This window comes from Anomaloglossus baeobatrachus, chromosome 3, assembly GCF_048569485.1.
Source record: "Anomaloglossus baeobatrachus isolate aAnoBae1 chromosome 3, aAnoBae1.hap1, whole genome shotgun sequence".
NCBI classification, from domain to species: domain Eukaryota; kingdom Metazoa; phylum Chordata; class Amphibia; order Anura; family Aromobatidae; genus Anomaloglossus; species Anomaloglossus baeobatrachus.
In genome coordinates, this window is record NC_134355.1 from 94,332,357 (window position 1) to 94,348,966 (window position 16,610).

At 41.9% G+C, this 16,610-nt stretch overlaps 1 protein-coding gene across 1 annotated transcript in view; it reads right to left on the reverse strand.

Moving 5' to 3' along the window:
• Positions 1-16,402, reverse strand: part of BMP2 (bone morphogenetic protein 2) — a 34,809-nt gene extending 18,407 nt beyond the window's left edge. The window contains exons 1-2 of the mRNA XM_075339308.1: positions 15,987-16,402; positions 14,037-14,395 (exon numbers count right to left, since the gene is read on the reverse strand). Of these exons, the coding sequence (XP_075195423.1) occupies positions 14,037-14,388 (352 nt within the window). The 5' untranslated portion in view covers positions 14,389-14,395; positions 15,987-16,402. The remainder of the gene's footprint in view (positions 1-14,036; positions 14,396-15,986) is intronic.
• Between the last annotated feature and the right edge of the window lie 208 nt (positions 16,403-16,610).

Below are 16,610 nucleotides of genomic sequence, written 5' to 3' on the forward strand. Positions count from 1 at the left end.
TCTCTGGAAAGGAGGTCAGACTCCACCGGATTTAAAAAGTGATATACGCAACCTCAGATCCTCACAAGATCTTCTCTACTACTCCTCTCATCTCCTCTTCCCACAATCACATACAAGATTTCTCCTGTGCCTCCCACTACTCTGGAATGCTCTACCACAGCATATCAGACTCTCTCCTACAATGGAAAGCTTCAAGAGGAACCTGAAGATCCCATCTCTTCCAATAATCCTCAGACCAGTACACCACTGCGCAACCAGCTCTGCCCTCACCTACTGTATCCTCACCCATTCCCTGTAGACTGAGCCCTTGCGGGCAGGGTCCTCTTTCCTCCTGAATCAGTCTGCTTTGTATTGTTAATGATTGTTGTACTTGCTTTTATGTATACCCTTTTCACTTGTAAAGCGCCATGGAATAAATGGCGCTAGAATAAGATTTTATTATTATTATTATTATTATTATTATTATTATTAATCTCATAAAGATGGGAATACCCCTTTAACATTATTTGATTGTGAAATCATGTGTATGCCAATGTCAGGTGATATATATATATATATATATATATATATATATATATATATATTATATTATATATATATATATATAAAAACACACACAGTTAGGTCCAGAAATATTTGGACAGTGACACAAGTTTTGTTATTTTAGCTGTTTACAAAAACATGTTCAGAAATACAAATATATATAATATGGGCTGAAAGTGCACACTCCCAGCTGCAATATGAGAGTTTTCACATCCAAATCGGAGAAAGGGTTTAGGAATCATAGCTCTGTAATGCATAGCCTCCTCTTTTTCAAGGGACCAAAAGTAATTGGACAAGGGACTCTAAGGGCTAAAATTAACTCTGAAGGCGTCTCCCTCGTTAACCTGTAATCAATGAAGTAGTTAAAAGGTCTGGGGTTGATTACAGGTGTGTGGTTTTGCATTTGGAAGCTGTTGCTGTGACCAGACAACATGCGGTCTAAGGAACTCTCAATTGAGGTGAAGCAGAACATTCCGAGGCTGAAAAAAAATAAAAAATCCATCAGAGAGATAGCAGACATGCTTGGAGTAGCAAAATCAACAGTCGGGTACATTCTGAGAAAAAAGGAATTGACTGGTGAGCTTGGGAACTCAAAAAGGCCTGGGCGTCCACGGATGACAACAGTGGTGGATGATCGCCACACACTTTCTTTGGTGAAGAAGAACCCATTCACAACATCAACTGAAGTCCAGAACACTCTCAGTGAAGTAGGTGTATCTGTCTCTAAGTCAACAGTAAAGAGAAGACTCCATGAAAGTAAATACAAAGGGTTCACATCTAGATGCAAACCATTCATCAATTCCAAAAATAGACAGGCCAGAGTTAAATTTGCTGAAAAACACCTCATGAAGCCAGCTCAGTTCTGGAAAAGTATTCTATGGACAGATGAGACAAAGATCAACCTGTACCAGAATGATGGGAAGAAAAAAGTTTGGAGAAGAAAGGGAACGGCACATGATCCAAGGCACACCACATCCTCTGTAAAACATGGTGGAGGCAACGTGATGGCATGGGCATGCATGGCTTTCAATGGCACTGGGTCACTTGTGTTTATTGATGACATAACAGCAGACAAGAGTAGCCGGATGAATTCTGAAGTGTACCGGGATATACTTTCAGCCCAGATTCAGCCAAATGCCGCAAAGTTGATCGGACGGCGCTTCACAGTACAGATGGACAATGACCCCAAGCATACAGCCAAAGCTACCCAGGAGTTCATGAGTGCAAAAAAGTGGAACATTCTGCAATGGCCAAGTCAATCACCAGATCTTAACCTAATTGAGCATGCATTTCACTTGCTCAAATCCAGATTTAAGACGGAAAGACCCACAAACAAGCAAGACCTGAAGGCTGCGGCTGTAAAGGCCTGGCAAAGCATTAAGAAGGAGGAAACCCAGCGTTTGGTGATGTCCATGGGTTCCAGACTTAAGGCAGTGATTGCATCCAAAGGATTCACAACAAAATATTGAAAATAAAAATATTTTGTTTGGGTTTGGTTTATTTGTCCAATTACTTTTGACCTCCTAAAATGTGGAGTGTTTGTAAAGAAATGTGTACAATTCCTACAATTTCTATCAGATATTTTTGTTCAAACCTTCAAATTAAACGTTACAATCTGCACTTGAATTCTGTTGTAGAGGTTTCATTTCAAAGCCAATGTGGTGGCATGCAGAGCCCAACTCGCGAAAATTGTGTCACTGTCCAAATATTTCTGGACCTAACATATATACATTATATATATATATATATATATATATATATATATATATATATATATATATATATATATATATATATATATATATATATATATATATATATATATATATATATATATATATATATATACACACACACACACATATACATACACATACACACACACACACACACACACACTTGGTAATAATTGTGAAATAACTGCTTATTTTTCAGGAAGAAAGTGCAATTTTGTGGTTAAATCTATCTTTATATAATAAAAAATCCTGGAACACTGTATATTTTGGATTTTAAGACACTTTTCTTCCCCAAAAAATTGGGAGAAAAATGAGGGGTGTGTCTTAAAATCCGAATGCACCGTACTGGAAGGTGGTGGAGAGGGGTTGCAGGAGGCAGGTGCTGTGCTGGGGTCTCTGTGGCGGCAAGCTGTGCCATCCTAAAAATGTCGGCGAAGCTGGGTTTAAATAATGGCGCCCGGAAGCAGCGCGTGTGCAGATGGAGCGCTCGGCTCAAGATCTCATATCTACACACGCCACCTCCGGCCCATAGATCTCTCAGCAGCAGACTTAAGGAACATGATGCCCAGAGGTGGCGCGTGCGCAGATGAGATCTCAGCTTGTCATTGAGCTGATAGCTTAATCTGCGCAGGTGCCAGTTCCAGGAGCCCTTTCTTTCAGGCCCACACCTCCAACAGTTTCTGGAAGTTGCCTACCTCACAGCATCTGGGACACCTACTGCAACATCTCTGTGTGGATGGCGGAGCAGCTCTGGCATGAGCCATTCTGAAGATGTTAGCAGCAAGTACTTCAAATAATGGTGCTCAGAGTCTGCGCGTGCGCACATGGAGCTCTCGGCCCAAGCTCTCATCTGCGCATGTGCGGACTCTGACCGCCATTTCTTTTAAGCCTGCACCGCCAACATCTTCAGAATGGCCAGTGCCTCACTGCCCACACCGAGCACCAGCACTGAGCAGCGCCGGCTGTCCCAGCAAAGAACAGTGCCGGCCGCACTAGCACAGAGCTGTGCTGGTTACCCCAGCATAGAGCAGCTCCAGCATTATGAGCATCTGGGCCCCCCTCTGCACCGCAGCATCACTGTGCTCCAGCACAACCCGTCTCCTGTGACCCAGCTCAACCACTGCTGCAATCCCCCCTGGTAAAAGATCACTGGACTAAGACTGACCTCTTTTTTTTTTTTTTAATCTAAATTTGGGGTGCGTCTTATAATCTGGTGCGTGTTAACCTAAAAATATGGTATATACAGTCTTCGTACCCTTACAGAATGAGCCAATCACAGCAACCAATAGTGTGTATGAAGGCAAGTTTGGCACCCCAGGGTTGCCACAGTGACAACACAAAGGGTTAACTCCCCACACACCACACCAAGACCTCCTGGCCAGAAGGGGGAGACCAAGCTGCTTCCCTGTATATTCTGGTGGGGGGGGGGGAAATGGTCAGTAGTTTCAGTTTGTTTGTTTGTGCAGAGAGTGCAGTTCAGTGCAGAAAACTGAAGAGAAAGGATCTGCAGGTTGGAAGCTGGCTTTAGCTCACCTCAGGATCAACTGACCAATTCCAGGCCTAAGCCAAGGGAAAGGAGACAGATTACACAGAGGAACATTCCTGGGAGGCAGAACATTGCAGAGCTCACCCCAGTGGAGCACACAGAACGGATGCTGGATCCGAGACTGCAGGTTACATACTGTACAGTTAACACCAGAGAAGTGAGGATTCCACATTCTTTACCTGTACCACAGACACAGCAACAAACGCAGAGTTCAGGAACATACAAGTGAGGACTCGAGTTGCCTGTCAGGTCGGTACCTAGGAGCAGAGCAGAGCCGGCTGCATAGTTCACACAGCAGCAGGGCCACAGACACACAGTGCAGGCAAGGAAGCCAAAAAGGCCCGGCTGGGTGGGAGAAACCCTGAACCCCTCACAGACTCCATGGACAGTACTCTGCTGAATATCATCATCAGTAAAGGACAAAGAAACTGCAAAACCGTGAGTCTGCCTGTTTATTGTGCTCGTGTCCTGCACTCCCCCCATAGACTATCACACTGCCCCGGGGAGAAGGCTCTACCCGTGGGGAGCCATCCCATCTCAAGCTGCCTTCCATCCACCCCGGAGGTTCAGCAGCAGCGGTGGTCATCTCTGATCACATTCCACGGGTGGCGTCACGAACATAACCCCCCTTTTTATTGTGGAACCAGGGAGCACAGACCGGGACACGACACAGTGATCCTCCTTCCAGAAGCAACCCCTTGGCTCGGTTCTGGGTACCCCCTTAGTCCCTGGCGACACACAAGCAAGTGTACCGCCCTGCGGCCGCCGAGCCGCTCGGATCCATGCTCGCGTTCTACGGGTGGTGGCTCGAGCCCCTCACGGACCCGGGGGTCACATCGCTCTGCAAGGGGGTTGGCGTTACACATGTTAATCTGACTATGGTGGCGGCATATAGCCTAGTCGGGGTCAGAGTACCCGGCCTGGTACTCCGGTATCCAGTTAGCTCTCTGGTTCAGTTCCGGCGGGCCACTACCCTGTCCCTTACGGTTCCGCTGGTCGTATTCCCGGTCTCCTACAGGCGGCCACTGCCGCCTGACTGTTGCACTCCACTGCACTGCACTGACTCCCTAAACAGTCTGTCTCTGTCTTCCTGCCTCAGGCCAGCAGACTCCTCGGGGGGGCGTGTCTTTCCACCTGACTCCGCCCACCTGGTGTGCCTGTCTAACACTGAGGGAGGCAATCAGGTCTTTGTGGTTGACTGATGGTACCTTTCTAGTGTGGGGGGGGGGTGTATGTGGTGAGTGTTGTGACCTGTGACCCCTGGGGTCCAGGGCGTCACACAAAGGAACAGTCTGAACATCATTCCCTATTTGCAGGGGCAGCAAAGAATTTACCATCATTTCAGGACCCTCAGGGTTTGTTGTTTTTTGTTTGTTTTTTTTTTAAAATCCTGATAAAAAGGTCTGGTGAGTTATAGGTCTCTATCACGGTAAACACATTTTTTTTATATTTTGTATGGGAAGTAATGATGGGCCAATAGTAAAATATTCAGGCGATTCATGCTAAATACCTATTACTATTCCAGTATTCATCACAAATAACGAACCTAATGCAAATCAACGGGGGGAACCATGCATTTTTCTTGATTCTCAGAGTATGGCTTTAGGTTTGGCCGTATTACATAGATATTCTCCTCTAATAGTAATACAACTAAAAAAGATTATTTCTAGAAAGGCGCATGTGATAGAGCATCCTTCATATGAAACTGGAAGCCGACAGAGGTACAATATGGAATCCATGTGACCATGACCACAAGCAGAACTGTATCTTCATGCACAGTTCAGAAACATTTCTGAAGAGATCCAAGGTGCCAATCAGAAGAAATGATGTACAAATTATATACAAATCAGGCTGAGCGGGCAATGGAAAGAAGCCATGCATAGACACACCTTCCATGAACATCACCTTCCATGAACATCATTATATTTTTAATGAATTCACATGTTACGTCCCGCTCATCTCCACTTCTATTGGGCGTCCGCTTAGGGACGTCGCACGAACCGCCCCCTTAGAAAGGAGGCGGTTCGCCGACAACAGCGACGTTGGTTAGCCAGGTAAGTCCATGTGACGGCTCCAAACGATTTTGTGCGCCACGGGCAGCGATTTGCCGATATCGCTGCGTGTAACACCCCCTTAAGTCTCCCCCATTGCTCATGTGTCAGTTATTGTCTGCAGTGCTGATGTCACATCGATAATGCTGCAGCCAGTCAGTGAGCTCAGCGGTCCTAAGGGGCTTATGCCATCAATTCTGGCACAGCCATTCAGTAGTTATTTGCTGCAGCGTTGTTAGTTTGACATCAGAACTGCAGACAAGTTCAGAAAGAAGGAGCAGGTTTGGTGATTCAATGCTTGAGCACGAGAGAGCGAGTAACAGTGTTTTTTGTTTTGCTTTTTAACTGCAATAGTGGCAAGGATTTGCCAAAAATGGGATAACTCCTGTAACTTTAAGAAGGAACAAGTGCACAATAGCTTTCTAAAAGGGACTGTACAAGATTAGAGGATAGCGTACGCTTACACGAGCATATGAATCGGAAGAGTGCAATGCAAGAAAATCTCGCATTACACTCGGACCAATGTTACTCAGTGAGGGAGAGCAAATGGTCAGCTTTTTTCTCATACAGATTCTGGATGAGAGAAAAGTTGCAGCATGCTGCGATTGTCAGCGAGAGCCATGTCACCCGCACCCATACAAGTCTATGGCTGCGAGTGAAACATCGGACTGCACTCTTATGACATCCGAGTGCAGTGCGATAATCGCATTAGTTGACAATGGAGGAGACTGGGAGAATAATCCCTCCCTCTCCTCTGCAGCTCTCATCCTCTCCTCTCTAGCTGCAGGATCGGACCACAGTTGCATGACACTCGGCTCAGGTTGGCAGCACAACAGGAGCCGAGGGTCATAAGCATATCGCATCTGATGCACTCGCATCACATGCCATACCATCGTGTGAATCCAGCCATACGGTTGGAGTCTCCCTAGTCTATTGGCACTGTCATGTATTACAGTTTGTAGAGCTGTATGTAGGGGAAAAATAAAAAATAAAAAGCGCAATAGGGTCTTACCCGGTATGAGGGTGGAGAGACAGAAAGAGGTACACTCACCTGGTAGGGTTGTGCAAGTCACAACTCCTTATGATCGCATGTGAGTGACTTTTTGTGGTTTAGCAGCGGAGAAGAAAGAAGAAGAAGAAGAGGAAGAAAGAGGAAAGAAGAAGAAGAGGAAGAAAGAGGAAAGAAGAAGAAGAAGAGGAAGAAAGAGGAAAGAAGAAGAAGAGGAAGAAAGAGGAAAGAAGAAGAAGAGGAAGAAAGAGGAAAGAAGAAGAAGAGGAAGAAAGAGGAAAGAAGAAGAAGAGGAAGAAAGAGGAAAGAAGAAGAAGAGGAAGAAAGAGGAAAGAAGACGAAGAGGAAGAAAGAGGAAAGAAGAAGAGGAAGAAAGAGGAAAGAGGAAAGAAGAGGAAGAAAGAGGAAAGAAGACGAAGAAAGAGGAAGAAAGAGGAAAGAAGACGAAGAAAGAGGAAGAAAGAGGAAAGAAGACGAAGAAAGAGGAAGAAAGAGGAAAGAAGAGGAAGAAAGAGGAAAGAAGAGGAAGAAAGAGGAAAGAAGAGGAAGAAAGAGGAAAGAAGAGGAAGAAAGAGGAAAGAAGAGGAAGAAAGAGGAAAGAAGAGGAAGAAAGAGGAAAGAAGAGGAAGAAAGAGGAAAGAAGAGGAAGAAAGAGGAAAGAAGAGGAAAGAGGAAAGAAGAAGAGGAAAGAGGAAAGAGGAAAGAAGAAAGAAGAGGAAAGAGGAAAGAGGAGGAGCTTTGTTGGGACATGGTCTGCGATGTGGTGGGATATTTTTTTTTTCTTAACACTCAGCTTAATCGTCCTCACAAGAAGGCCTACCTTACTATGAGGACTGTATAGAAGTGTGGGGTGGGAGGGGGGGAATTCAGACATCGTTTGTTGTTACATTTTTCATACAGGTAACCCATATAGTCCAAACCAGGTTCCACAATTATTTTAGACCTCAAATTCCACAAATGACACCCTAGACTAAACCCTAAACTTCACACTTCAAACCATACCCTAGATCCAAGGATATAAACTGTGCAACATAGACCACGTGTAGGCCGACACCAGACCCCAAATATTTAAACCTTAGTATTCACATCACGCACGCAAGATCCTAAATTGCAAAATTCAGAACTAAGATTAGATGCATTTTAAATATGCACCGCTCCTGGCTCCTCTTCTGCAGGCCAGGCTCTGTTTCAGTTCTGGGCACAGACACACAACGTCCTAATGTTTGGATACCATAAAGACATCATGCATGAGGTGATGCTTGGAACTGAGGAGTATGGCCTACAGGAGGAACTGGGAACTGGAAGCAAAGAAAAGGTGAGCAAATAATATTTGCCATTACCGATTTGGATTTTCTTATAGCCAATAGTAGAAATGATCCAAACCTGGTATAAAAGGCATGGAATACTTGTCTATGGAAACCAATTCGATTCCCCCTGTCATTTTTCAAAGGACCTTTGTAAAAGTAAAGATTGGTTGGGAATAACTACCCCACTTTTCCTTTACACCAGTGTTGATACATTGTCTACATGGCTCTACAGTATAAAACTTTACAATTGTTCTTTCATCCATTTTCATTCTGAGGCACAAATATTGTGTGCGATGTTTTCATGATCAATATTTCCTGAGTAAAAGGCTTTTGAAACAGTCCAACATAGCATTTACAAGAGATGTGTTACATCATACACAAGATCTGTGACATCTGTGGTGCATGTACTGTAAAAGTAGTCACCCAGAAAGAGTGCAAACAAGCGTAGCATATTGGATGCTATTAGTTTTTACTTTTAATTCAATTTTTTTTTTTTTTTCCCCACCAAAGATCAAACATTTTGGAATACAAGACACAACTGTTCTGGCTCTTGGTAATCCATTTTTTCAAAAAGTGTTGATTCCCCCTTGAAGATCCTACATTATTGAATGAGGAAAAACGCATTCAAATCAATTCACTTATATTGTGATCCTAGAAGATCACGTTCTGAAATAGGAAGAGAATAGAAGAGACGTCATCGAGAGATCCTATTACTCGACACTGCCATGAGCAGTCAATACATTCATTTTCCAATGGGAATGATATGGGGAATCTGATTTTTATTTTTATAAAGAAAAAAGGAACAAACACCCCCAAAAAACTAAGAATTCAGATGTGTTCCTCCCCTGAAATACGGTTCTAGACACATAGTTTTTAAATAGGTGGAGGGGCACATTTCTTGGTCGTTATGGGTTCTCATGTGATAATGATGTGGTTCACATACGTCCGAATTTAACCTAAGTATGAACCCACCCTCATATACAAATGGCTGTGAAAACATTAAAAGGGCTAATGCCCTTGTTATTTCTACATGGAGGTATGGATTAAAATACTGCCACAAGTACTTGTCCCTTGTCCCCCCCCCCCCACCCCAGGCCAGCTGTCTGCTGTTGCCCTAGGTTTTTGTTAGTATGGTTGCAGTGATGTCATATCGGCATTATGTGACCGCGGCAGCAAATGACAGTGCTCAGCCGCAATGTGGATGGCGTTAGACCACTGAACCCAGTCACTGGCTGCAACAGTCACATGATGTCTATAGGACATTACATCTGCCACCATACAAAGACCTGGGGCAGCAGAAAACCAGAGCTGGAGTGGCATGAGGTGGGCTGTGGGGAAGGGGGTTAAATATAACTGACTTATTTATACATACATACATACATACATACGGCTCAGATGAAATAGAAAGTAACGGAATAATGGATAACCCTTTTAGGGCCATATTCGTATGTCCATTACTAGATGGGGTTTTTTTTACCCCAGTATGTATAAGCAAAAACCACGAGTAGGTTAAAAAAAAAAAAAAAAAAAAAAAAAAAAAAGCGGAGTGGTGCACGCGTTTCGATTCTTTTCCTCTGATTATTTGTAAGGCTACTTTCACATTTCCGTCATTTTTGCTCAGTCACAATCTGTCACTTTGAGAAAAAAACTGAATCCTACAAAATAATTTGCAGGATTCCGTTTTTTTCCCATTGACTTGTATTAACGACGGATTGTGACTGATGGCCTTGCATTGCATCCGTCACGCGACTGATCAGTCGTGGAATGACTGACCGTCGGGCAAAAGCAACGCACAATGTAATGTTTTTCCAAGTGTCGAAACGACGCACTGTGCAGGATTACATCGCAATCCATCAGGAGGTATTATGGTTGTCTATGGTGCAGGATTCTGTCGTAATCTGTCACACGACGGAATCCAGTGCTGGATTCCGTCATGTTCTACTGAGCATACCCAATATGTACACAATCACATTGCAAGGCTCCAAAGCTGGTAAGACGGATCAGTTTTTTTACAGGGATCTGTCGCAACAGTTGTACCACAATCTGCGACTGATCCGTCGCATCAGTCACAAAAAGGATTGCGACTGATGGTAAAAAACTGGTGTGTGAAAGTATCCTAAGTAGAGTTGAGCGGATCGGGTATAATCTGGGTCCGACGGATCCGGATCGGGTTGCGGCCGAAGTCCGGGTCCGATACGGAATCCGCGGCTATGTAAATGAATGGGGAGTCTGATCCGGGATAGAGAAGGAGAGAAGGAGAGAAAGAGAGGAAAAAAAAAAAAAAAACGGATTTGGATCGTGCACCCCGAATCCCGGGTAGTGGTCGGACTCAGATCGGACCCTCGATTTTTCAGACCCGGGTCCGCTCAACACTAATCCTAAGTAAAACCGGGTTGAAACAGAATAAAGTCTCAAAACGCGTGAACCACTTTGCTTTTTTACCCACCCCTGGTTTTGCTTACAAATACTGAACTTTCTTACTCTTAGGCTCTACAAATAAGAATATTATACTGTTGTGATATCATTTGAGAATTACTTTAGAGCTGAACGCTCCCATCCAGTACATTGCATACACTATGTGTAGTATAAACATCTGATCTACAGCCAGCAGCTCACCGAGGATCATGACTTAAGCCAATGATTGCCATACTCTGTACAAGACCTTTAAGAAGTAAAATAAATATACAATTTTGGAGCTCTGTCAAGATTTACACAGTATATCCGTTGATATTGTTGCGTCTGCTGATTACAGACCCTGCATATGTTCATCAATAACCCTCTGTTCACATGGGGCCTTCAGAAGGGACTTCATGAATGTCACATATTTACCATTTTACACCAAGGAAGTAAACGCGCCCTTTTAAATATCATCAAAAAAGAAGAAGAAAAAAAAAAAAAGTTTTGAAACTTTGTAGAGAAAACAAACATTTTCATCCAGGCGATCACTCATAAGCAGAAAGATTACAAAAGAGGATTTACACCTAATAAAACCAAAGATTCTCGTGCATCCCTATACAATAATCATTTCATCTGCTTTCAGGGATGCACAAGAGCCAAGAAGCCAGCTGCTGTAAGTCTATTATCAGCCTGTTTGGGGAGATTTGTCTTATATCCACAGTGAGACTATCCAAGATTTACCAGAAGACAAAAAGTCATTGTAAAAACAACACAATTACAAGTTCTCCAGATATCTCACGAGGATTAGATAAGGATTAGAAATTTTACAAACAACCTCAGATCAACTGTAAATTAGAGGATTTGGGTTGTATCGAGCATTTAAAATGAAATCTATCTGTGGGAATTCTTCATTTGGACACAGTCGGAGGAACTCACAAGGGGAGAGGGAGTGGAGAAACTTCACAAGACATAAATCAGCAATGGAGCCGAGGTTACACTAATCAGTCCTGAAAGGTGCACAGGCTCAACACATGTAAAATTTGTTTAGAAACAATTACGGATCAGCTTTATAAGAAGCCTATACTGACAGCGTCCCCATAGCCCAGGCAGGGCACTTAGAATAAATAGAAAAGGGACCTTAGTGCAAGTTTTCTAAATGGCTGAGCTGTCAAGAGGGCATGAAAGCCACGTTATGCATTAACGATTATGAAGTACTAAGTTCTCCTCATAGTGTTCGTACCTACACATAGCAACAAAACTTAAGGGCAAAGTTAAAAGAGCAATGGAAGCATAAATTAAATATCTAACTGTGGAGCATACCCACTATAGTTTTGGGAGAAGGATCTTATTTGTAGGTTAAGATTTTAGGGGGGAGAAAAAAAAAAAAAATTATAAAAAAAAAATAATAATAATAATTTATAATATTATATATATATATATATATATATATATATATATATATATATATATATATATATATATTATAAATTATTATTATTATTTTTTTTTTATAATTTTTTTTTTTTTTATATCCAACTCCCTTTTTTGTTGAGCCAAAGCCAGAGGTGGATTATAGAAGTAGGGGAAAAAAATATATTTATTTATAGTTTTATTATTATTAACAGAAAAAAAGTGTGAAATAATATATATACATACATACATACATACATACATACATACATATATATATATATATATTATTTCACACTTTTTTCTGTTAATAATAAAATTATAAATAAATATATTTTTTTCCCCTACTTCTATAATCCACCTCTGGCTTTGGCCCAACAAAAAAGGGAGTTGGATATAAAAAAAAAAAAAAAAAAAATAAAAAATAAAAAAAAAATAAAAAATAAAAAAAAAATATAATAATAATAATAATAATATTATAATGTGCAAAACTTCAGAGAGGTTGTTAACATTTTTGCAGTATTTTTCTGCAACATATTTGGTGCATTCAACAGTAGCAGCATGATCAATGAAATGTCTGAAAATGTATGCACACGCTACTTTTTTTTTTTTTTTTGTTGTTATTTTGAACCCTGCCACGTTTTTTGCCAATACACAGCATGTTGATTCTTTCAGCATTTTTGTAACACTTTTCATACATTCAAATGACACAGTTAAAAAGTTTTTCAGGTCTCCACTCTGGTTATCGGTGCAGAAAAAAAAAAAAAAAAAAAAAGCAAGATATAGACATACCCTTAAGAGTGTGCTTAAAAAGTGGTTTTGCTTAGTTTTTGAAGCAAAAACTCTCCAAAAATCTATTAGGAGATCAAAAAGCATGAGTTTTGAATGGAAAGACAGGATATGAGCACAAAGTCTTTTCTCTTGGTTTTTGGAGTGGAAACTCAGTTTTTCAGAAGAATTTGGAGAGTTTCCAAAAATGCAGCAAAAAACTAACTAAAAACAACAACTCGGTGTGAATAGACCCTAAGCGTACATTTACTCATGGGGCAGATTTTTCTGCAACTATTGTCAAAATCTGCATGCAGATATTTGCCCAAAACTTTACTCCAGGCATTGACATGGTAGATATTTAAAATTTGTATCACTGGTCAATTTGGAGCAGATTATTTTTCTATAATGCATGAATGAGATTTGCTCAGACCATCTCAAATAAACTGCAAACTTTGACTGACAGCTCTCTCCGCAATACATCAGTGCAGAGCACACTGCCAATCCTTGTGGCGGGAAGTGATAACGGCCATTGGTGAACATAAGCTCAAAGCCTCCCGGTAGCCAGGCAGCATTTTAACGGTATTCACCTGTAGATTAACCATATATTGTAAGTACATAGAATTTTTTGCACATAACGGGTTCCCTTTAAGGACTATTTACTTGTAAAAACACACATTTCTGAGGCTGTTCTAGAAATATAGAAATCTGTGCACAAACACCATTCTGATGTATTAAAATGATCTGTTAACATACCCTTAAAGGGGTTGTCTTGGATTGGAAAAACATGGCTGCCATCTTTCGGAAACAGCACCCCCCCACTGACCATAGGTTGTGCATGGTATTTCAGTTCTGCTCATTTCAGTAGGGCTGAGATTCAATACCAGACACAATCCATGGTCAGGGGTGGCGCTGTGTCTGACAGAAGGCAGGTGGGGTTCTGTAATCCTAAGCAACCTCTTTAATAATACAATATATACCAACAAATTAAGGTTTCATACTGAAGTATCAATGGGGTAAACTAATGGTGTCTAAGTTATGGCTTGTGTCAAACTTATGATGGGTCACGTTTTTTCTACTTTTTTGGCTCGGATGAATACGCTTATGTGCAGAATCACGCCACACCTGACACCTAGCTGATATACATGCCCTATTTAATTACTAGAATGCCCCTAGTTCTGGGTAATCTAAACGCTCAGGAGCGGAGCATGTTATTTAGTGAAGGGAATAGCTGCGATACAATAAGTTAGATTTTTGTTTGTTGTTTACCTTCATGATGGAAGCTCCTTACTGTATTTGCTCGGCTAGCTGCACGCTCCTTCTGATAATCCATGGGGGGCTTGCCTTGGTAGTCAGCCAGCTGGGCCGAATGCAGATGGTACAATTCCAGCATGTAGTGAGGGATTACCACATTTTTGCCAGGGGTTGGACGTCTCTTCAAACCGAACATATTAAGCAACCGGAGTTCAAACTGGTTGAGGATGCCCTGTGACTCTTCAGGAGACGTGCGCCCAGACTCTGTGTACTTTCTTCTGCCAACCTCTGGGATAAGGCCGGTGCAACCACTCAACAACACCTGATAAAGCAGCAGAAGGAGCAGAGAACGAATCCCAGCTACCATTGTCGACCTGGAGGAGAGCAGAGAGACAGATATAAGTAACCTGTGAGAAGATCTAGGCTGTATACACTGAAACACAATTTCACATGGGCAACATTCCTGTATAACACCTGAGAATGCTGCAGTCATTTTATACACAACAGTAATATATTAGAAAGATTCCTTTAATCTCAGTATAGATGAGAGGATGGAGGAATTGGAGAAAATCCTGTCTCTATTGTTCCTATGAGATGGACATACCAAATTGGCAGGTTCCGTATACACTTTGTAGGGTAGCAAATAGGACATTAAAAAGAACAGCACAACCCAAACCCTTGATTACCTAAACTTATCACCTAACTGACCAAACATTCCCATCAAATACATAAATGATAAAACTTCCAAGTTACGTGTACTTATTTAGGGCCGGGAGGGAGAAGGTTAATACAAACACACTGCACTGGTATTGGGCTATAGTCATTCAGAGACCAGGACTATGCTCCATCCCTTGGAGGGTTAACCATTTATGCCAGGCTGTATGAGATATGGCTATGTTCACACACTGCATCTTTTCTTAACTACAAAGATGCAGCCTTTTTGGCCCCCAAAAAACTCACCTGCGGCAAAAATGCATCAAAAAAACACATGCGTTTGAACCACATTTTTCCCAATGCATTTAAGTGAAATCTATGACTGGAAGGGCTCACAAATGCTGGCAAAAAGAAATTGACATGCAACATCTTCAAAAACACAGCCAGAAAAAGATGCACTGAGTAGGGAGCAAAATAGACATCTCATAGACTTTGCTAGAAGAAGGAAATGCATGCATTTGGGTGCATCTTTGTGACCTCAAAAAAACCCACAAAAACGCAGTAAAAGATGTAGTGTGTGAACTAGCACTTTGTAGGATAGCAAATGGGACATTAAAAAGAATAGCACAACCCAAACCCTTGATTGCCTAAACTTAATACCAAACATTCCCATCAAATACACAAATGATAAAACTTCCAGGTAAATGATACAAGACAAGGTGTGATTATTTAGGGCTGGGAGGGAGACGGTACAAACACACTGCTCTGGTATAGGGTTCTAATAAATCAGAGACCAGGACTATGCTCCATCCCTTGGAGGGTTAACCATTTATTCTGGGCTGTAGGAGCAATCTGCTTACTTTCAGCTGAAGGTGTTGTGTCTGCAAAGCCAAGGATAGATCAGAAGGATAGAGTATTTCCCTCTACAGGTGTAAGAAGAATCCCACTACAACACAGAAGGGTCCTCTACTGGGCAAATAAACAAAACATTGAGAGATTATAATATATATATATATATATATATATATATATATATATATATATATATATATATATATATATATATATATATACACACACACACACACTGTATATGTATATCAAAGAGGAGGAAGAGAGAATATGATACACGTTCAGCAGGAAGAAGTTTCTGATCATTTCTGACTATCTCTGGGCACAAAGAAAGAAAAACAACTGTTCATGTTTTGTAAACATGACACACAGAGTAAATATTAGGATATGCAGGATACATTGTATTCAGGGGATGGCAGACAGAAGCCTGGTCGTGTCAGTGCACATGAGCTGGAGTACCTGTGTGCAGCAGAGTTTAGATCTGGATGAGAGTGTCCACATCACTTGCAGTTACTCTGTGTCCTCCCTGGGCAGAGATCTAGGCTTATCCTCAGCAAAGTCCTCCTGTTTTTGAACATACTTTATAAGTTTAATGGATTTCCTCCTTCTCTGGGAATTCTCTTGTCCTTGGTTATTTCCTTGCAGGCTACAATGTGAGCAGAGATTGTCTGCAGCTGTGGGTGTGAATGGTGCAATGAAGATGTAAAGTCATCTCAGCATATCCAGGGGCTGCTGTCTGACGACCTCCAGTGTCTCCTCTGTGCCATGTGCAGAAGCCCCTCTCCATGCATCCCTCACCGGTGAGCTTGTTTCTTTCTCCACTCGCAACTTGCATTTGTCTTTTAGTTTTTTTTGGTTTCTCTCTGATGTCACAGGGGCTCTGCCAATCACCAGTGAGCTGAAGGTGAAATCAGTGCGAGGAGAGCAGCACCCAGAGCTGCACTCACCCAGAGCTGCACTCACCCCTCCTTCCTGAGCTAAGGTTTTAGCTGCTTTTACATCTTTATAGATGATATGCGCCACCTACTGGTCTACTGTATGAACTGGAGCTCTACCCACAGCGAAATATACAATCCAATCCTC